We start from the raw sequence: 23917 nt of genomic DNA on the forward strand, positions 1-23917 counted from the left end.
GCAAGCCTTCTTACTTTCCAGTGAAAAAAGAAGTCATATTTATTACATGCAGAGATAATTTGGTAGGTGGTAGCCTAATGGTACACTTACTATTTAGAAAATTAGAAGCATTTTTAGTCAAATATAAAAGCCCTTGCTTATAAGTGATTTACTGACAGTATTATTTGAAAATGTAATATATTGATCTCTGGGTAGCAGATGATTTTTAAAACCAGCCAGTTGAAGCTAGGTATGGTAGTTCAAGCCTCTAATCCTAGTTATATAGGAGGCAGAGATTGGAGGAATGCTGTTCAAGGCCAACCAGGCATTTAAAAAAATAAAGGTTGAGATACTGCACTTCAACCGATGTCACAGTGGTGTGCAACTGTTCTCTCAGCTACAGGGAAAGCTCAGTGGCTGAAGTGGTACACACCCACCATCCCAGTGACAAGTGGAAGTACAAGTAGGAAGATCACAGCTCAGGCCCAGGCATAAATGTGAGACTAAAGTATGCTATATGCAGAGGAGAATTCCAGAAGTACAATTCCTTTGAAAACCAATTTATAGTGTAACAAACAAATACCAGGAAGCTGAAACATGTTTCATCAAAGAAATGTGGGGCTAAAGGAAGGGAAGAACAGATGAATGGATAGAGGAAAGGAAGGCTAATATAGTTATAATATTCAATGTACTGATGTGAAAAGGAACCAGTAACTTGAGAATATGGGAAGGGTTGGAATAGATGAAGAGGAAATGATAGAAGATGTGACATTGATCAAGATGCGGTATTGTAGTCATAAACGGACATATTGAATTGAAATCCTTTTGTACAACTACTTAAAAATGATAAATAGAAAAGAAAAGGTCAGGTACCAATGACTCACAACTATATTCCTTGCAACTCAGGAGGTCAGGAGTCTGAGATATGAGTATTATGGTTCAAAGCCAGCCTGAACAGCAAAGTCTGTGAGACTTTGTTTTAAAATTTTATTGTAGGGCTGGGAAGGTGGCTCAGTGGTAGAGCGCTTGCCTTGCATGCTCGAGGCCCTGGGTTCGATTCCTCAGCACCACATAAGCAAAAAGAAAAAAGCCGGAAGTGGTGCTGTGGCTCAAGTGGTAGAGCGCTAGCCTTGAGCTGAAGAGCTGAGGGACAGCGCCCAGGCCCAGAGTTCAGGCCCCACGACCGGACCCAAAAAAAAAAAAAAAAATTGTAAAGGTGATATACAAGGAGGCTGCAGTTATGTAAGTTAGGTAATGAGTGTATTTCTTTTTGAATAGTGTCACCCTCTCCTTCATTTTCTCCCAGTTTTCCCCTCCTAACCCCCCTCCCTCCCAGGTTGTATGCGTCATATGAGAATCTTACACCAAAGAACCAGAAGTACAGCTATAGCTCAAGTGGTAGAGCACCAGCCTTGATCAAAAAAGCTAAGGGACAGTGCCCAGGTTCTAAGTTCAAGCCCTAGTACCAGCATAAAACAAATGTATAGGTAAGTGAGGGAATAAATAGCCAGTGCAGAAAGGGGCTAAAGGCATGTCTCAATAATTCACTGCCTAGCCCACTCTTGAGTTCAATCTCCAGCACCATTACCACTACTAAAACCAAAAACCTGGCCAGTTGATAGACAGCAATAGGAAGTTTCAAGTTAAAAAATGAAATAGATGAATGTAAATAAGTTTTGTTGGTTACTTGGCAGAATCATCTGTTCCATTATTCATCATCTACAACCATTACCCATTCATTACAAATGAGTACTACTGTTTATAAGGGAACTTAGAACTCTTCTTGTAATATGGATCAAGAACAACAATTTTCTATAATTGAAATTTCTGTCCAAAATTACATTAAGGGTATTGATTTTAAAAAATTTAACTTAAAAAAAGCTTCACTGTCCTGTTCCTGATGAAATTTGATGTGCTTTTGACTCACTTCCAACTACAGAGTTGCCTGTGCCTGTCTCTACCGCCAGTTCATAAGAAAGTTACTTCTAGCTGCTATTTATGATTAGAAGCTAAAACTTTAAAGCCGGGCACTGGTGGCTCACACCTATAATCCTAGCTACTCAGGAGGCTGAGATATGAGAATCACAGTTCAAAGCACCTAGGCAGGAAAGTCCATAAGACTCTTATCTACAATTAACCACCTGAAAACCGGAAGTCGTGCTGGAGAGAGCTCAAGGCCATGCCCAGGCCCAGAGTTCAAGCCCCACAATCAACCAAAAAGAAGCAGCTAAAACTTTAATGAATTATTTTATGCTGTGCCTTTTATTCTTAAAATCTAAATATGAGAATGAAGGAGAAGAGACAATCATGTTAATGTAAGATTCTAAACAATGAAAATCCTGCTATTACTTTTGTTTCAAATCATTAGCAGCTTAACTACATTTCCTTGACTTTTCATGAATAGAGTTAGCAGTTTTCAAATTGCTTTTTCCTTTTTCCTTCTTAAAGAACAATGCATATTCTGGAGGCAGCATGGCGAGGAGGAATACATATGTCTGTGAAAGGACCACAGATCGGTACACGACATTGCAGAACGGGAGAGACAGCAGGTGGTGGTCATGATGCTAAGTACCTTTGCCATTGTTCTACCCCAGTAGATGTACTTAAATGCCCATAGCTAAGTAGATCAGGGGAATGGAAATACAAAGCATCCTACCTTCCTCACAAGGGCACATAAAGCACATGTTTTAATTGTAAGACATGCAAATATAAATGCATCTTCCTTGGACCCTTTAGGCTAGATTGCTAGAGAATGATTTCTTTCCAACTAAATGCTAATCTGTGTGTAGCTCCTTGAGTTTACAGTAGTAAATCTGTTGCTTCATGATGTGAGTTAAAAGTATTTTGATAATATTTCTAGAGAATAATTTTAATATGTTTATGCATTCCTAATAGAAATTTTGGACAATGGGTTGCCATAACACATCATATAAAATTCATTTAGAGAAGTGAAAAATGTCTCTAGTCATAATAATCTTACCTGAAACTGTCATACATCTACAAAAAAAAAAAAATCATGCCTTCTCAGGTTCACTTATCAGAGCTTTTCAGTGGAAAGTAGTGATAAATTGTCCCTGTACACTTTTTTGGAGATTTTTTTTTATTAGTATAGAACCCACTCCTTCTTTGTCCCCATCCACTGGTTCCCCTTATACACTTTTAGCAAGAATACTAATGTTTTCATTAGTCACTAATATCCCCCCTGATGTTTTATATCAGCTGCTTTAGCTGTAAAAAGAAGTTCTCATCAGTTTAGATTCCCCAATTTTAGTAAACTGTACCTTTTCTTCCCTTACGTTGAAAGCCTTACGGAGATGTCTGCGAGCAGCATGTCTTCTGCGGGCTCTGCTGTAGCCTCTGCTGGCCCTTCAGCTCGACCTCGCCATCAGAAGTCCATGTCCACTTCTGGCCATCCTATTAAAGTTACACTGCCAACCATTAAAGATGGCTCTGAAGCATACCGGCCTGGGTAACAACATTTCATTTCTTAATGATTAAGTGTTGTGGCGCGAGTCTATAGTCCTAGCACTTAGAAGGCAAATGCAGGAGGATCATGAGTTCCAGTCCTGCCTGGGTTATGTAGTAAGACCCTGTTTTTTAAAAATAACAAAAAAAAAAGAGCTTTCTGAAAACAGTGTTTGTGGCAGAAGAAAAGTTTAATTTTACCATACAATTAGAATGTACTTTAGCTGTTACCACATAATGTTGTTTTATAATTTAAATCATTTTAGAGGATTTTATTTTAAATTCATGTTTAAAGTACTTCTGCCTAACTTACCATCTAATTAAACTGAAGTTTTAGTTGTTGTTACTTAAACATACACACAAAAACATAAAATAAAAATAAAAACATTGGGCTAGGAGTTAAGATCTGGCTCCTATCATATAGTTGCATTATTATCAGTGAAACAGATGAAATCAAAGAACCTACTCAGGTCTTTTGTTCTAGATTTTATCTGTTTTAAAGTTTTCTCAAATTCAGAACCTCCAAACATTTTAGCTGTTTGATAATTAGATCTTATAGTCATTTTCATAGTGCCACAGAACACTGTGCCATCATTGGGCTTAACTTACAGGTAGGAAATGATTTTGTTCAAAGGCTTTTGGTGATTGGTGGTGGTGGTGGTGGTCGTGGGACTTGAACTCAGAGCCTGAGTGCTATCCCTGAGCTTTGCACTCAAGGCTGACACTCTACCACTTTGACTCACAGCGCCATTTCCAGTTTTCTGGTGGTTAATTGAAGAGAAGAGTCTCACAGATTTTTCTACCTGGGCTGGCTTCAAACCGTGATCCTCAGGTCTCAGCCACCTGAGTAGCTAAGATCACAGGCGTGAGCCACCAGTACCCAGCTCAAACACTTTGTGATAAAGCATAAAATTTATGTACTACATTGCTAAGTAGTTTTAAGTTAAAGGATTTAAATTGAGTGTCTCTTTATCTAAAACTCTTAGGCTCAGAGCTTTTTGAATTTCAGTTTTGCAGATTGTTAACATTTGCATATGCCTGTTAGGTCTTTGATATGCAACCTAAGTTTGAACATGAAATTCATGTCTGCTTCTTAAACACCTTATACTTAATAACCCAAAGGTAATTTTATTTTAATTATTTATTTTAATTGCCATCAGTATTTTCATTGTGTCTTCATTTGTATGGTGACTAAAACCACGATGGTCAGGTATGGAATTTTCCACTTGTGAGTGAAAACGTCCCCTGTCATTATTCATATATCTTAATTTGTCCCAGCAGTACAACCCAGAGAGTGCCTGCTGCTTCTCCATCTGCTCATAGTATTAGTGCCACCACTCCAGACCGGACCCGGTTTCCCAGAGGGAGCTCAAGCCGCAGCACCTTCCATGGGGAGCAGCTCCGTGAACGACGGAGTGCTGCTTATAATGGGCCACCTGCCTCACCGTCCCATGAAACAGGTGCATTTGCACACGCCAGAAGGGGAACATCTACTGGCATAATAAGCAAAATCACGTCCAAGTTTGTCCGCAGGTCAGTACCAGCACACCATTGTGTTTTGTGTTAGCCATTAAAAAGGAAATTTGGAGATGTACTCTTCTCTTTGCAGTGATTTTTTCCAAAATGGTTCCATACCATTTTATTAGTGTCCTCTTTTACAGCAGTTGTAGGGGGGAAAAAAATCCAGAAAGACAAAAATCTTTGTCTTAAAGAGCAGAAAAGGAAAACTGGTCAAAATGAAAACTGAAAAGGCAAAACCCTGATGGCAAAGACTTATTTCATTTTGTTCATTCTTAGCACCACAAAAAGAAAAAAGATAGCAAAAAAAGGCCCTTTGCAAGATTGCAGTTGCCTAGAATACAGTCCCAAGCCCTTGCAGAGACCTCTGGGGAGTTTTGTAGTCTCCTGCCCATTCTGGCTTTATCCCTTTCTCTTTTCCTCTTAGTGGTTCCACCCCATCAGGCAGGTGCCTCACTGAACTGGAGCATACCAGGCACACTTGTTCTGAGCATTGCACTTGGATTCTCCTTGGAATCCTCTGCCTCAAATACCTGCCTTACTTCTTCTGTACCAAGCTTTATTATTTTCTAACCATAGCTTATTCTTACGTAGAGAACAGCCTATTCAGTTGCATATATTGCAATAGATAAGCTTTTTAACTTGTACTTTTTCAAGAGCCAGCTATATCTTCTGTATTCCTGCTTGCCTCCCACCAGGGCTACTTTAAACAAACTTAATGGACTACTTAAAACAATTGTCATATAGCACCCAGCTAAGCAGGAACAAGGGGCAGTTGCCATTTCCAGTAACTATAGCCAAGGAAATCGAGTCTTAAACAAAAATTTCACTCCTGATGCATTAAGTTTAGCAGCGGAACAGTGAGTTATGAGGCAAAATGTGATTGGGCATAAAAGCCCAGTGAGACTTTGCTAGCAAAGGCATTTACCTTAGCCTCAGGAAAGTACATTTAAATATAAGAATACATTTTATTATTCTTTCAATTCTGACAGAATAAAGTGCTGAGAGGCATCAGATATATTTTTTGTGAGGGAGGGGGGGCGTAGGGCCTGAACTCTGGGCCTGGGTGCTGTCCCTCAGCTCTTCAGCTCAAGGCTAGCGCTCCACCACTTGAGCCACAGTGACATTTCCAGCTTTTTCTGCTTAGGTGGTACTGAGGAATGGAACCAGGGCCTCATGCATGCAAGGCAAGCGCTCTACCACTGAGCCACCTTCCCAGCCCCAGATATTCATTTTTAATAACCATTTCAGTTTTAGAGTTTGTAGTGAATAAGTATTTTACTTGATAGAATGTAATTTTATTCCTCTTGTATTCATTTTACATAGAATGGCTAAAACATTAAGACAAAAACCTTAAAGATTTAAGTTGATCATTTTTCTCATTACTTAAACTACCTTAGTAAACTACCTTAGTATTTTAGTCGATTTGTAATTTGATGATCCTGTGTAGATGTTTAATTACCTTTGAAAATGACAAAAATGTCAAAAGTTTAGACTTTTAAAATACCAAATATATTTAATACAGTACAGTTAGTACTGTGTTCTTGATTTCATAGGTTGTTATCTAGGTAAGATTGGTGGGATTTTTTTAAGGTTGAATCCATGTTTTTATACTCACCTGCTTAGACAGGCTGTATTTCCTGTGCATGAATTACTATCATAACTTCTAAAAACAGTTGGTTGCTCATTTGAAAATTGGTATTTATTTTTAGAAATACCTATATGTTCAGTGTTATTTCTTCTTTTTTGTTGTAATTTCTATTTAAGTAGTTCTACTAAGGGGTTACCATTCAACAGTTCAGTTTATAAGTATAATGCACCTTTTTCAATATTATTTTCCCCATCCCTCCCAATCTTAAGCTTTATTCATAACTACAATAACAATTTATATATTTTCTCTCTTGAGCAACTACTAAAATTATATGTAGTAAAAAATATGAAGTTATGAATCTTGCTGTAAAAATTACTAAATAATTTTATAACCTTAGATTATGCTAAACAAAGCAAAAAGATAAATTATTACATTGAAGCCATGGCTAGGAATTGGAAGATATATAAAAAGCTGTACTCCATGCCAGCCTCATATCTTCTCTTGATAGTAGTAAGTAGACAGTTAATGATTGTAATGTGGCTCTGATGAAAAACATAAGAAATAGTATTTGACTAGTAATAGAAAATTGTCATAGTAGAAGTTCATTCAACAAGGTGATTTAAAAATTACTTTAGATGTAGGTTTTATCGGTATAGACTTTCACTTTTATCATTAAAATCTCCATCTTCGTTTTGTTTTGAGGGATCCAAATGAAGGCGAAGCCAGTGGCAGAACAGACACCTCAAGGTGAGGAGTTGTCATTTATTCTTGGCTGCTGGGTTAGTGAGGGAGCTGTGCATGGGATGCTGCCATCAGACAGCATGCATGAGCAGAACTCATACTTTCTATCTTTATATATCAGAGTGATGGTTCTAATGCTGCCTTGCATTTAATTAAGTTTATCAACTGTACGCTTGTGTTTTCTTAACATTACTTTGAATTGTTTGCTTGATAAGTCTTTGTTTCTATAGAATCTGACATAGTGGAGAAATTATAGCCTAAATGTCCTGTTCCTTTTCTCAGTAATAGGATGTAACTAAAATTAGTCTAAGTCAAATAGCGCAAATAACATAGAACACTGAGGTACTAAATATGTAGGAAGAACTGATATTAGTGATATATTTTGTGTGAACAGTCTTGGATCATATTTCACGAACTATCCTGTGTCGTATGTTCTGTGGAGTTTTTTGGTATTCAGACTCAAGTCATAATTAGAATCATAGGGACTTGATTTAAAAACAACCACCACCACAACAAAGGCTACTAGTCTTGTATGATTTCCTTCCTAAATAAGTGAGATAGGTTAACAAGTTAAAATTGCAACATGCTCATGGCTCACACCTGTAATCCTAACTGCTCGGAAGATTAAGATCTGAGGATCACACTTTGAAGCCAGCCAGGCAGGAAAGTGTATGAGCTTCATATCTTCAATTAACCATGGAGGAAAAAAACAACAGAAGTGGAGCTGTGGCTCAAATGGTAAAGCCTTGAGCAAAACAGCAGGGACAGCTCCCAGGCTCGCTGAATTCAAGTACACACACACACACACATACAACATGTATCTTTATTTGGAAAATTTCCCAACAAAATTAATTAATTACAGAGAATTCTTTCTATATGATAGCTAATTATTCATTTCACCTTGCTCTGATTATTTGAAATACCTTTTTGGGTTCTATAGTGTGAAATACCTGCATAAGCAAAATTCAGTGAAATAAATTCATTTAACAAATACGTGTTAATATCTACTCTGGGCCCAGCATAATTCAGGATGCCTGAGATATGAAAGGAAATGAAATAGACCATTTTAAATCTGACCCTCCTGGAGGTGTATATTCAGACTGTGATAGGTATAGGAAAAATACAGAGTAGGGTAAGGAGATGTGGTCCATGGTAAGATTGGGCTCAGGATGCAAGAGGAGGCCTCGGGGAAAAAATAAACTGTAAAGGAATTAGCCATCTGCAGCCGTCTGAGGAGAGGCATTCATGGCAGAGGGAACTGCCTGTGCAGAAGACTGAAAACAAGAGCATAGCCCCTGTGGTCAAGGAATAACAGCCTGTGTGGTCAAGGAACGGCGTGGAGGCCAGTGAGTCCAGGCAGGAGTGAGTAGGGTGGACAATAATAGATGAGGATGTGAGGGGGCAGTTGGGGGAAGTCGTGTGCAGCCTGGTAGTCTGTTGTAAGGATGTCTTTAATAAAGTGGGAAATTATTGGAGGTTATTGACACATGCTGTGTGATATGACTTCTTCACATAATTGCAATGTAGCATTCTTTCTTTCTCATTATTATGAGGTATAAACAGTGCTCTTTCCCTGAATAGGCATTTCATCCTCCTGCTTGAGAAGGACAGAAAAAAAAAGAATTTTTTTCTTGGTATTTCAAAATTGTGTTTCACAAACAAAATACTAGTGTTTCCAGCTTTGTGCATGTGCGTCTGTATTCGGAAAATGGAGAATCTGTTTTTACAAACTTGAAGAAGGAAATGCAGAAAGAACGTGGAAAAACTACTAAGCTGTTCACATTCAGCTACAAATTTGTTTTCCACAAAGAAAAGACACTCATTTGGGGATGGGGACATGGCTCAAGTGGTAAAGAGCCTACCTAGCAAGCACAAAGCCCTGAGTTCAAACCCTAGCCCTCCCCTCCCCCATAAAAAAATACTACTTTATAGTGAAGATACTAAAAGTCAAAAGAGTTCATGTTTTTGCAACTATACAATAAAGAACTCTTTGTATCTGTCTTAGAGTAGACTACAGATTGGGTGCTTTTGTTAGGCACTGAATTACGATGATATGAAATGTTTTGCTATCTTTGCTGAGTGGAATTTTTGTTTTTATTCTTCGCCTCTGCCCTCCTTTTCCAGAAGCACAACAGGGGAGCCCAAAGAAAGAGACAAAGAAGAGGGCAAAGATTCCAAGCCACGTTCTTTGCGGTTCACGTGGAGTATGAAAACCACTAGTTCAATGGACCCTAATGACATGATGAGAGAAATCCGGAAAGTGTTAGATGCAAATAACTGTGATTATGAACAAAAAGAGAGGTTTTTGCTTTTCTGTGTCCACGGAGATGCAAGACAAGACAGCCTCGTGCAGTGGGAGATGGAGGTTTGCAAGTTGCCACGACTGTCACTTAATGGAGTCCGTTTCAAGCGAATATCTGGGACATCTATTGCCTTTAAGAACATTGCATCCAAAATAGCAAACGAGCTTAAGCTGTAAAGAAATCTAAATTTACAGGACCAGGGAAGATGCACCCATGTCTGAGGTACAGTTTTTGAATGTACTGGTAATGCCTAATGTGGTCTGCCTACGAACCTCCCTGTGTAGAATTGCCCTTAATGCAATAAGGTTATACATAGTTACGAACTTTAAAATTAAAGTCAGTATGAACTGTAATAAATATCTAGCATAAAAAGTAGGGTCACATGTACAGGTGAGTATACTGTGGATTTCTGTTCATTTTCTGTTCATAGAGTTGTATAATAAAATATGATTGCTTAAAAATTTGTACAGTTGTCTAGATTTCTGCACATAAATGTATAATGCTTTGAGTTGAAAAATCTCTTTTCTTTGTTATTTACAGTCTGGTGGGTTTTTTTTTTAATTCTTACCTCCATCATGCAATTTTGAAAATTGTGTCTAGGATGACAGAAATAGTCTCCACAGTTTTAGCATGAACTTTATAAAATTATTTTAAATCATATTTAAATTGAAACCAGAAGCTGATACATAGATCAGCTTTACTATACATGGAACTAATCTTGCTTATCTTTGCTCTTAGCCTTGTCCTTGAACAAGGTTTAGTTGAAAAGATACAAAATGTTTACAGTGTTGGCACTTAGACTTTTTAAAGTAAAGTACATGAAAATAAATAATAGCTTTGCTTTAAGCTAACTTAGAAGTACTGGGGGGAAAATTAAATCAATACCAGGTTTCTTTTGAACTTTGGAGTGTTTTCTGACCCACTGCTAATTATAGCAGTAAAATTGAAAAGAATCAATACTTCATCTGGCTGTGATAATGTACACTGTCACTTAGGTTTGCTGCCTTCAGAATACCGCAGTGTAATTGCGGAAATACAATAATATTGGGACTGTTTCATAGCACAAACTCATCTTTACAGTGTTGATCAATGCATCAGTTAAGAAATAATGCCACCTCAGGAATTAACTGGCATTGGGAACATTTGCCTCATTCTCCCCCCATCCTCTTCATCCATCCTTCTGCTGTAATATCTGTAAGTACTTAAAAGACTTGTGAGCAAACCATACTATTTATAACAGTGTATTATTGGTTTATGCTGTGGGTTGTTCGGTTTGTTCCCATGTAACCCATTTGTTTTAAGTACTTTGCCAGATTTCTTGTGTTTATTCCCCATCTTCATGCCTATAATGTGCAGCTTCAAAATTGGGCATTTGCCTTCTTTTCTTTCATAACTAGTGATATGTGCTATGTAAAGCCACTAGTAAAGGTACATTTTAATATTTGTTATTTTATACTGAATTAGCCTTGGAGGTTGACTGTGCAATGTTATTTAATGTTGTAATTACTGTAATATCAACATATGGGCCCCATCTGCACACTCCTACATAATAGAAAGTGTATTTAAATTTTATCAGTTTAAAGAAAAATAAAGCTGTACTAAATGCTGTAACCTACAGTGGAAAGCTCTAAGTGTAGGTGATGTGCCATTCTGTAATGGCTTCCAGACTAAGGTGATTTTACCTTCTGTACCGTACTGTGATGTAGCTTTCTTCTGTAACATTCTGTTCTAAAATGAAGTGTATTCTTGCCTTAGCAAAGGGTGATGTTTGAGAAAACAAAGCAAAACTGTGTAGCCCCTTTTTAACTTAGTGTTCATTCAAAAGAGTTGATGCAAATCTTTATTCACTTTCACTGGTGCACACGGGAATTTTACTTGAACATTTCTCATAATAAAGCACTTGTCTTTTGCTCTTTATCAGAATGTGAGTTACCTGTTTGCTAGTACAAAACTATTCTGCATGGGGGAGTTTCTTTTTTATGTTCTAAGTTTAGTTTGTGAGGGATGAAGCTATGTAGGTTTCTAAAATGTCATTACAAGAAAAAATGTTAATCTTTTTACCAAAATTCCAACCATTGAAATACTTTTTAAAAAAATAGAAATCATGCCATTTCAAACATAGAAGCTATTTTTTTAATGTTTCCTCTAGCCAATCTTCTGTTTTATGTAAAGGAATTTTACTTATATAAACAGAGATGGACTCTTGATATTTACTTTATATATTCCATTTTATGTGTTCATGACAACATAAATTATTCTTTTGAAGCCTTAGAAGGATTTTAAGTATTTTTGCATAAATAACCATCAATTATGTTCTCTGTGTTATCTGTCAGTATTTCCTTGGCTTCTGGGGAAATACTATTTCATATAATGTCTCTTATATCCAGATAACTTTTGTAGAAACTGGGGTATATATCAACATCTGCAAATTCAACAAAGAAAAACAGTAAGATAAAATATACTCTAGAACCTTGATCCAGTAATATTATATCAGGTAGAATTTTATTTAAGACCTTAAGGCTTTATTCTGAGGTGGTTTCTGCCATAAGAACCATTTCATAAAGAGAACAACAAAAATAATAGAATGCATGAAGCATCTGTAGATTCATGATTCTATCAGCCTGCATAAAATAAGCAAGATGATCTGTGGGTATCAAGGTAGCTTAAGATATGTGATTGGTACCACTCCAAGATTTTGATCCATTTGGGAAGATAGACTGTAAACCTGTGTACAATAATGGAAATGTGAGAGGAAACCCAGACAATAGATGCTATGGAAATACACCCAATGTTACAGTGAGCAACCAGATTCACAGAAGTTAATAACAGATTTTACCAATGATGATTGCAGCCTCAGCTTAGTCTTGCTAGAAGAGAGCAGTAAGCATCAATTGTAAAAAAGTAAATCATTAATTCAGCAAGCTTATTGGGATGAGTGTACATCAGATTCTAAGTTCTAGTAAAGTACCGATGAGAAAAATCTTTAATAGAAATTTCTAAGCTTGCTTAAAGCTAGAGTCAAGATCTTTTTCACAGTTTATTAAGTTTTAAAAGTGTATGAAATAGCACACAGAGGAGTGGTTAATACAGGATGAAAAGTTTGAGAGATTAAAAAAAAAATTCGTGGACTGTAAAAAAAAGACAGGTGGAGAGACCTGGTGTCAGTGGCTTATGCCTATAATCCTTGCTACTCAGGAGGCTGAGATCTGAGAATTGCATTTCAAGGGTAGCCTAGGCAATCAAGTCCCTAAGAGTGTTATCCCCAGTTAACCACCAAAAAGCTGGACGTGGAGTTGTGGCTAAATTGTACATCACTAGCCTTCAGCACAAAGGCTCAGTACCCTAAGTTCATAAGTTCAAATTCAAGTCCTGGGACCAGTCCCCTGCCCCCCCACACACACACAAACAAACACACACACACACACACACACACACACACACACACACACACACACACACGACCACTGGATGGCTGAGGAAACTTCCTGACATTCAATATTTTAACTTGTATGTCAAGATGATTACTTTCCTATAACATAGAGTAACAAATACCAGACTTACCCTCTCACCTAAAAACAATGAAAAGAACACATCAAATACATGCCATCACAGCCTCATCAAAATGAAAGCCATGTTTTCCAGATGCTGGATATCAGTCTATGGAGGGAAGTGGGCCCCATGATTGACATGGTTCATATACATGTGTGACTGAAAGGGTGAACCTGAGTGAAGCCTAGTATTCTCCTTGATTAAGTCAACACAGAGAGACTAGGGAGGCTAGAGTCTGCAGGGTAGAATAGTAGAGGGAGAGGGCTATACTAAAGTGTACTCCAGAGACCCATATACTTGCATGTGGAAAACCTTGAGACAAATGAAACACTTGAAGTATTAGAATAATCATCAGATCTCATGCAAAAGTAATGCCTGCACCAACCAGAAAACCTCAGAAACCATGGGCCAGTGGGAATACTACTGGAAAGTTTGCCTCACTCATGGGACTGCAGTAGCCCTTGCCTTCATACTTTTATTCTGCTTAACAAAGCATTGTCTAGGAGCATTAATGTGTCTAAGTAATTCATTTGCCAGAAAAAAACCTGAAGAACAATTGTAAGAATATAAATGTACCTTAGAACAAGGCAACATTTGGCATATCTGTAGCATCCATTGGAGGTTATTCTACATGCACATATGCAAGAAAATACAACCCCTAATGGGGGAAAGAGTCAATTTATAACTAACCCAGAAATGGTAGATGTGGGAAAAGTTAGTAGATTAGGACATTAAAACAATTATGATTGCATGTTCAGCAAGAGGAAAGATTATATTAAGTGGAGAAGTGAGTGATATGAAAAACAATTCAGACACCTAGAAATGGATATTTTAGTTTCTGAAAGAACATGGTAGATGGAATTAGATTAGAAGGAGAAGCAACAATGGGAGACTTTGAAGACAATTGTAAAAATTATCCAACGTGAAACAGGAAAATACAGCTGGAACCATAAGCCCACAGAAGCAAACACCAGTGATGAAGCAAATACCACTTGAAAGGTTGTTTTAAAGTCACGTTTAAAATAGAGCCAGGGGAAGGGGTAATAAAGGTACACAGATAAGAATAATGATCAACTTCTTGTCAGGAACAATGCTAGCCAGAAAAAAAATTGCAAAAAAAAAAGCTATCCAACTAGGATTCTATACTCAGATAAAATATCTTCCCCAATACACATGAAAAGTGTTTGAAAATATACACTCGAGTTTTATCATAGCAGACTTAAAAGACTTGCAATTTACCATAAATGTTAAATCTTCCAAGCAGAAGGAAAAAAATCCCAGATGGAAATCTGCATCTACTCAAAAGAGTAACTGACAGTGAAACTATGTTTATAGTAAAAATAATATTGTAAAATATCTAACACATAAAAGTGAAATGTGTTGCAAAACAGCACAAAAGCCTGAATGTTTTTGCAAAATCTGTATACTATTGTCTATTATGGTTTAACATTTTAAGATGGATGATAAGCTAGAGGTATACTATACACCTTAAACCATTTCTAAAAATACACAAATCACAGCTATGAGCCAACAGAGGTTAAAATGAAGTATTGTTGATGCTTTTGGATTTCCAGTTATATAAAAAGCTGTGCACAGCTAAAGAGAGAACAGAGTGAAGAGACAGTCTACAGAATGGGAGGGAATATTTACAAATTATTTATCTCATAGAGTTAATATCAAAAATATGTAAGAAACTCAAATGATAGAGGACAACACAATCTCAAAATGGGCAAGGGATTCAAATAACACTCTTTTTCAAAAGAAGGCATCCGTATGTATAAGTAGTACATGAAAAAAATGTTCACCATTACTAATCAGGGAAATGAAATTAAAACCAAAATACATCTTAATGAGCACTGTCAAAAAGATAAGTGTTGGGCTGGGAAGGTGGCTCAGTGGTAGAGTGCTTAGAGTGGTAGAGTGCATGAGGCCCTGAGTTCGATTCCCCAGCACCACATACGCAAAAAGAAAAAAAGCCAGAAGTGGTGTTGTGGCTTAAGTGGTAGAGCACTAGCCTTGAGCTGAAGAGCTGAGGGACAGCGCCCAGGCCCAGAGTTCAGGCCCCACTACCGGACCCAAAAGAAAAAAAAAAAAGATAAGTGTTGCCAGGTGCGGGTGGATTACAGGCATGTAATCCTCCTACTTAGGAGGCTGAGATATGAGGATTGCAGTTTGAAGCTAGCTGGGAAGAAATTTCCCTGTGAGACTTCTACCTCCAATTAACCACCAGAAAACCAGAAGTACAGTTGTGGCTCAAAGTGGTAGAAGGCTAGCCTTCAGAAAGAAAGAGCTCAGGAACAGTGTCCAGGTCCAGAGTTCAAGCCCCATAACTGACAAAGAAAAAGCAAAAGATGTCTTTTGTAAGTCAAAAAATAACCAGTGTTAGCAAGGAAGTAGAAACAAGGGAGCCCTTGTAAATTGTTGATATGATGTGATTTAATACAGTACTATGGAAAGCAGATAGATTGATTCCTCAAAAAAAATAAATAAAGCTGCCATATGATCCATTAATCCCACTACTGGGTGTATCTCCAAGGGAGATAAAGTCAGTATGCCAAAGAGATACCAGCATTCTACATTAATTTTTACAGCATTCTATACAAGAGTCAAGATGCAGAATCAGTCTTAAGAGTCCATCAAAATGAATACATAACAGAAAATGTGGCACATATACAAAATGGAATACTATTCTGTTCTTTAAAAAAGCAAGTCCTACCACTGTCACACCTGAGTGAATTTGGAGGACATTATGTTAAGTAATAGAAACTTGACATGTTATCTCACATATGTAATATCTAAAACAGCAAAACTCATAGAAACAGAGTCAAAAATGGTTTCCAGAGGATGGCTAGTGACGGGGTGGGGAGAGGCTGGGGAGACGTTGGTCAAAGAACATTAAATTACAGTTATAGTTCAAGAGATCAATTGTGCATATTGCTTATCATGGTGACTGTTTAATAATACTACATTGTACATTTGGACATTGCTCAGAGAGTAGATTTTAAGTGTTCTTACCACACCAAAAAAAGTGTGACATGTATGTTAAATAGCTTGCTTCTAGCCTTTGTACAATGCTATATCAAAAATTATGCAAACTATAGATGCATACAATTTTACATGCATACAATTGTCAGTTAAAAATTGAACAAGAAAGTCTTTCAAATACAGCAAAAATAAATAGAAAAAAGGAACAAATGAGAAAATAGGAAACAAAGAAACGCAGTTTTAAGCCTACCCATATCAAAATTAGATGTCTAAAAACCCCAATGCAAAAACTGCAATTGTCAAATTTTGTGTAAAAATAAAAATCTAAGCCCAACTATATGCTACACACAGGATACCCACTTAATATAAATCGGTTAAAAGGAGGATCAGGGAACAGTGAGTTGTCTGGCTATAGGTAAAATAACAAGCTTGGTTTCAATAAAATCCTAAAATTACAGGATAAAGGTGATCAAACATATGTATCTTCAATATTTAACAAATGAACAGATTGTAGTTTGTTACAATGAGGAGCAGTAGATCCTGAATGAAATGTCCTATAGTCAGGTGCCAGTGGCTCTCATTCCTGTAATCCTAGCTACTCAGGAGGCTGAGATTTGAGGAACTCAGTTTGAAGCCAGCTGGGCAGAAAAGTCCCTGTGAGACTCTTTATCTCCAAATAACCATTCAAAAACCAGAAGTAGCGCCGTGGCTCAAATGGTAGAGTACTAGCCTTGAGCACAAAGAGACTCAAGGACAGAGCCTAGGCCCTGAGTTCAAGACCCACAACTAACCAAAAAGAAAAAGGAAAAGGAAGAAAGAAATGTCCTATGGACTGGAGATTATAAACAGGGTAAGAGGTTGACTCTGAAGGCAGATTTGGATGTTGTCAGCAAAAATACTGTGGATCTGATCAGTAACAGAAATAAAGAATATATAGTCAAGGTCCAATAATAAATACTTGAGAAAATACCAACTAACCTTACAGATGTTTTCAAGTTTATTATCACCAAAAACTTAAACTGTACATTTATGTAGAAATTTGTCTATGCAACATTTCGAATATTTTAAAGCCAGAATAGTAAAATGTTTATTTTTTTCGTTTGCTGTTATTGACCTTCATATTTGCATTTTCTGTAAAAGAATACCACAATACATCTTCGTGAATATAAAGCAAACAGCTTGTGCAATAGGATATTTGATGAAAATACACATATTCAAAAGTTACAACTAGTTTTTCAAGATTCTAGTACATACTGGATAGCTGGCAAGTCTAATAAAACTATTTCAAACTACGGAATATCACATGTGTCATAATCTGTCTTAAATTTTTTTGACCTAGATAATTTTGATCAAGCACTACTACTTGATCATTGCATATATGTATAATTCTATAAAATTTACAAATAATAGCTCACTCAGCTTATATTTGGTGGTTTGATGCTCATATATTTGAAATATAGACAAGGTTTAGGGAAATAGTTCTTCAATCTTGATCATTACTTTTCTAAATCTTTTTTTGTTTTAGTGATATTTACTTTGAAAATATGAAGTTGAGAACAGCTGACTTTGAGAAGAACTAGTCTTATTGAACTGAGGTAAGTCATATTTTTTGACTCTGATACTGTTATGGAGTAGTATACTTTAAAAAATCATCTCCTTTGTGTTTGATAGATTCTTAATATCCCAATTCATATATTGGGATAGATAGATAGATAGATAGATAGATAGATAGATAGATAGATAGATAGATAGATAGATAGATAGATTCTTAGTATCCCAATTGTATCTTTTTATATATTAAAAAAAGCCAACTGTCATTCCTTATAGATTCTTAACACACTAATTTTATTAACGTGGAACCTAGCCAGATGCTGGTGGCTCATGCCTGTTATCCTAGCTACTTGGGAGGCTGAGATATGAGGACCATGGTTTAAAGCCATCCCAGGCAGAAAAGTCCATGAGACTCATATCTACAATTAACCAGCAAAAAGTTGTAATCGTTGCTGTGGCTTAAGTGGTAGAATGCTGGCCTCCAGCAAAAAAGCTAAGGGATAATGCCAAGTCCTGAGTTCCAGCCCCAATACACACACACACACACACACACACACACACACACACACACACACACACACACACACACACACACATGAGCATGCATGCACAAGTGAAATTTGAGTTAGAGTGAGTTGATTTTTTTCTTGATGCCATCAATAATTATTTTTATGAGACTTTGTGAAGTCAGATATCTATGTACTCATGGTGAAGAAAATTTTCAATTCCAACAATTTCTGTAGATTATTCATGTCTAAACAAACTGATAATAAATCTAGTTTATGTTGTTGCTGTTACAGTAGTAACTAAGTACTCACAAGGCCAGACAAGAACACAAAGAAGACCTTAGTCCCAACGCACTCCTTCTCTCCTCCCCTTCTCTCTTTCCTGGCTCCATCGGGCACTGGAAGGGACCTAAAGCACAAGGATTGTGCACAAGCTCTCAACTCTCATGTATTCATTCAACCAGGAATGAGTCTTACTAAAACTATTATCATTTGACTTGCTTTTACATTTTGATTTTTGCCAAATGTTTAGCTGAAAGCTAAACTCACTTTTCATGATGTTGATTAATAAAGATAAGAAATAAGAAGAGGAAGAGGAAGAAGGAAACAAAGGATATCTGCTAGGATGTTGTTCTTAGTGAATCTATGCTAATTAGTAATAGTTGCCTTATGTTTTCTTTCCTAAGTGCCTAGTTCTCAAGTCAGTGAAAGATCTTTCTAGAATCAGTGTTTACTTGTTCTGGTAGTCACTTGGTGCCTGAAAGAAAAATAGCAATGATAGAGAGAACCCAAGTACCCTTTCCCAAGAAAAATAAGGTGTCTTCCTTCCTTCCTTCCTTCCTTCCTTCCTTCCTTCCTTGCTTCCTTCCTTGCTTCCTTCCTTCCTTCTTTCCTTCTTTCTTTTCCTCCTTCCTTCCTTCCTTCCCTGCTTGCTTGCTTCCTTCCTTCCTTCCTTCCTTCCTTCCTTCCTTCCTTCCTTCCTTCCTTCCTTCCTTCCTTCCTTCCTTCCTTCGTTTCATCAAGGTGCATCAATGTGCCTTGTTCTCTTTAGGAAAACTGTCCCTCTTTCTCACGTTTCTTTTGCTGCCTTGCAGTTCTTTTCTCCATTAAATGATAATCCTTTAAAAAAAATAAAAACTCCAAATGTGACATTTTAAACTGTAAATGTATTCTTTTGATCATTTGAAAGGTAAATGGCCTCAAAATAGGGATTGAGCAGGCCTATATTTTTTTCTCAGCAATTTGTTAAGGGGACTAAAGAATAAACCAGTCCAAGCGCTTTTGCCTTCATTGTTAGAACAGCATAGGATATAAAACTTGAGCTGTAATGCTTTTGTGAAAGTATAATACTGTTCATTATAGGAATTTGATTTAACTATGGAAAAAAAATGTGTCCAGACCAAGGAACTGGTTTTGATTTTTAAATGTGTGTATGCTTTTTGTTCTCACAATATTACAGAGGAGGCTTGAGAAATCATTTTATTCACAGCTTCATTTCTGTAAGATGGAAAAATGAATTGAAAAGCCAGATGTGATAGCATACCTCTGTAATTCCAGCCTTTCAAGAGGTGAAGGTAGGAGGCTCCAGAGTTCAAGGCTGACTGGAGTACACGTATGAGGCTCTATGTTAAAAACAAAAGAATAGACTGGGTGCATAGCTCAAGTGGCAAATCCTCAATACCACAAAAAAAAAAAAAAAAAAAAAAGAAGAAGAAGAAAGAAGGTATATAGGAAAAGGGAGGAGAGGAGGGGGGAAGGAGTGGGAGACAGAGAAGGAGAAGGAGGGACAGAGAGGGAGAGGTAGGGAGAGAGGAGAGAAGAGGACGGGGGAGAGGGGGGCAGAGGAAATGCACTCATGATGAGTCTTGCCTAGTAAGGTCTTAGCCCTGGTTCTCAACTCACTACGCTACTTTGAGTTTTCCAACATCCCCCACAACCACCCACCACAACCTCCTTGTTTTCTACAGATTCATCCCACTCTACAGAACCTACTAATTCACTTGTCAACCAAAGATTCTGGTTGGTGTGAAATGATCCCAATCCAAAGCACAGAAATGCCTGGCCATTTCTTCTCAAATTTGTTGACACGTTGATAGTTGTTATTTCCTGTTATTACCAGACAGTACCACTAGAGGTCAGGGCAAATCCCTGCCTAGTCTGAAGTTTGTGTCCTACCACCCCTGCAAGTCGGAATGGGTCTGTCAATGCAACAGGCACCCCAAAGCCTCCCCAGAAGTGCTTGGCCTCAGGACCCACACTTCCCTGGACTTAACAAATAACACTTCTCTTGCCTACTCATGAATATGAGGTTAGATTCCTCCCTTGCTTTACTATTTTGGGCTTTGCAACTTTTTTGATTCACTTGTGTTAAGTATCTTTCCATCTGGCTACAAAAGTACTTGTATCCTTTCCATTGAATCTCTTGTATGCAAATGTAATGCTTTTATCACATTTTTGGAACTTGGTATTATGCATTCTTTTCATATTCTGTGAGCTTAGCAAGGTCAAAAGCCTTGAGAATATTAAAAATGACACCCCAAAATAACATAGTCTTTGCTAGCTATCCATATATATATTTGTGTGTGTGTGTGTGTGTATATATATATATATATTGTATATGTATATATATACTTTTTCTCATAGCACTACTATGAGCTCATGACTTTTCACTGACATTATTTGTTTCAATTCTTTGTAATCATTAATTCTTTTTTATGTTGATCCAAAAGTCAAATTTTAGCCAAAAGAACCCTTTAATTGCCTCATGTTAACCTTGATACTATTTTGACAGTTTTGACCAAAAAAGCACAAATAGTTGTATCTTTGCTATCTGCTATCTGACAACAGAATACCCTGGACTGATCTTGAACATTCTTGAACCCAGAGGTGCAGTCATCAAATTTTCCAAGTCTTGAATCTTTTCAGAGAAAACTAACTAGAGAGCCAAGTGTGGGCAATATGAAGTGCTTGCATGATTTTGTGCAGCTGGGATATGTGTGTGTGTTAACTCGGCGTTATATACTTGTGTGTATGGTATGAGTATGTGCAGGTGTGCATATATATGTTAGGATGACATTCTGTGGGCATGGGAGAATGCATAGTAACACACAGTTTACAGGTTTTTATCAGAGACATTTTATCCCATAAAGTCATAATTCTGACCTTATTTCTCTACATGTATATTTTTCTATTCTCAATGGTCTTAAAGGCTGGTAGCTGAGTAGTTTTTGAAATCTTAAGTGGCTTTAGGTAAATACAACTAAATAAGATCCATTTGTGATTTCATTAAATTATAAAGAATGATCCTAAATGTTGGATAAGGTACCATGCAGCTTAATTTACCTCCTGAGTCTACAGGTGAACCCAAACTCTGCCACTTGCCTCCCTTCCTCTCAGCTCAGAGGCCTTTGCCAGGACAAAGACCACAGGCCTTTAAACGGTGATGGTGTCTGGAAGTTTGCAGGCATGGTAGATGAGAGGGAGGCAGCCCACATTAGAGGGTTGGATGGCCCAGCCTGGTTCTGATAACTCCTAGTGGAAGTCCACTGGTGTTAGGGTACAGAAGCAGGGATGGGGATCCTCAAAATAGCTGAAGGATTTAGTACTCCAGAGAAAAGACATAATTTTTCTAATTCTTCAGCTTCCATGGGAAACACTATATGCAAGACACTTGATCTGTGTGTGTGTGTGTGTGTGTGTGTGTAGCAAATTCCATTTTAACTGCAGTCCTGTATTTACATTGTATTCACCTCGTTTCTTTCTCCTTTATTTTTGGTGCCCAAATCTAAACCTTCAGGTGAAAAATGTGCTCCTTCTACCTACTACAGGAACCTGCATGGTTACCACAGATACAAACTGTAAGGAAAAAGCTTAAAGGCAAATGTAAAATTCATTCTAATTCTTATGCCATTTATTTTGACCACTGTTTGAACTATAAGATGTCTTATATCAGAAATAACTCTTTGAAGGATTTTTTTTTAGGACTAAGTGCTAAATGGTAGCGCTTAAGTGGTAAAGCAGCTGCCCAGTGAGGCCCTGAGTTCAAAGCCCAGTACCATGCAAACAAATGAAAAAAAAGCATTTTGTTTCTTTGCTTTCTTGCGTATTTGTTTTTGTGCCCACACGGGCTTAAACTCAGCTCCTGGGTGCTCTCCCTTAGCTTTTTTACTCAAAATTGATGCTGTAACACTTGAGCCACAGCTCTACTTTCAGCTTTGGGGTGCTTAATTGGAGATTAAAGTCTCAGGGACTTTCTTGCCCAACCTGGCTTCAAATCTCCTTAATCCTCAGATTGAGGATTCAACCTCAATCATGAGTTTTGGGGGGGGGGCAGGGGATTACTAGGGCTTGAACTCTGGGCCTGGGCACTGGTTTTTAGCTTGATTTCACTCAATGCTGGTGCTCTACCATTTGAGCCAAACCTCTACTTCCAGATTTTTTTGTGATTAATTGGAGGTAAAGAATCCAATGGACTTTCCTGCCCCTGCTGGCTTCAAAGCAATCCTCAGATCTCAGCCTACTGAGTAGCCATGGGATTAAAAGCATGAGCCACTATCGTCCATCTTCGAGCAGTAGTTTGTATAGAGGAAAACATGTTTTAGACCCACAGTCAATCCACCTTTTCTCCCATTTGATAATAGTCAAGTAGCATGGTGTCCTTGTCATTTTGTACAAGAAAAAAGAATACTGGAACTTTACAACTTCAGTTGTGGAGGTGGGAGGGAAGGGATGGTGGGGGGAACAAAGGAGGAGGCAACAATACTCAACAGGACATGTACTCATTACCTTGCTCATGTAACTGTAGCCCCTCTGTACAGCATTTTTACAATAAAAAAGTACCAAAGAAAAAGGATATGGATGAATCCTACAGTTGAAAAATAAAAGCCAGACATAAATGAAAAAAAAAGGAAAAGGAATACTGGGGCTTCTACTTAAAAATAGTAGTTGCTGTAATAAAATGACGAGAGTTACTAGTTTAACTTTTTAAAGCCAATTTACGTAAGGTTTTAAACTAATTACAAAACTAATAAACTTTTACAATCTATGTATGAAGATTACCATTTGCTTAATTTAATTCCCTTCAATATTTAAGCAACTTTTACACACTTAGTATGTCTTAATTATTTACTAAATGTTTCACTTCAGTTTCTTCAATCATGTAACAAAACTATGTAGTTATTATAAATATAATAAATTAAACTTATTTCATATCCCTTTCATATTAATTTATGTCAAACTATTTACACAAAGATTACACATTTAAATATATTTATTATGTAAGTCTAAATTGTTTCTATTACCCATTTTAAGTTGAAATCCAAAAACGAATTCTTTGTTAAATTACAAACACTGCATGTACTTACACCAATATAAACTATTGTTAAAGTTAACACAAACCTTAATATTAAAGTACTTATAAAATGTAGAGGTAATTTGTTTTATTTAATTATAGTGACTTACGTTTTATTTTATTAACATTCCCCAGAATTCAGAGCCATGTACTTGCTCCCTACCTCCTCTCCCCACCTCAAAAACAAAACAAAAAGGGAAAAGTTGAGTGCAGAGGCGCAAGCCTGTAAACTCCAACTACTGGGGAGACCAAGGCAGGCAGAGATCTAGAAGTTCAAGGCTACACTCGGACAGCAGAGCAAGACCTGTCTTACAAACAAACAACAAACCACCACCACCACCACCACCACCCAAGGCATTCCAGACAGGTTGAGACTCTG

General features: G+C 37.2%; 1 protein-coding gene across 2 annotated transcripts in view; it reads left to right on the forward strand.

Annotated features, from left to right (window-relative positions):
- LOC138811965 (serine/threonine-protein kinase MARK1) overlaps positions 1-11514 on the forward strand; it is a 91702-nt gene extending 80188 nt beyond the window's left edge. The window contains exons 14-18 of one of the 2 annotated variants that reach the window (XM_069999918.1): positions 2428-2528; positions 3284-3448; positions 4723-4977; positions 7256-7300; positions 9419-11514. In XM_069999918.1, coding sequence (XP_069856019.1) covers positions 2428-2528; positions 3284-3448; positions 4723-4977; positions 7256-7300; positions 9419-9773 — 921 coding nt within the window. In that variant the 3' untranslated portion in view covers positions 9774-11514. The remainder of the gene's footprint in view (positions 1-2427; positions 2529-3283; positions 3449-4722; positions 4978-7255; positions 7301-9418) is intronic. The other variant, XM_069999919.1, reaches the window with a different exon arrangement.
- Positions 11515-23917: the final 12403 nt, after the last annotated feature.

This window comes from Dipodomys merriami, unplaced genomic scaffold (genome assembly GCF_024711535.1).
Source record: "Dipodomys merriami isolate MVZ:Mamm:240054 unplaced genomic scaffold, mDipMer1.0.p SCAF_551, whole genome shotgun sequence".
Classification (NCBI taxonomy): Eukaryota; Metazoa; Chordata; class Mammalia; order Rodentia; family Heteromyidae; genus Dipodomys; species Dipodomys merriami.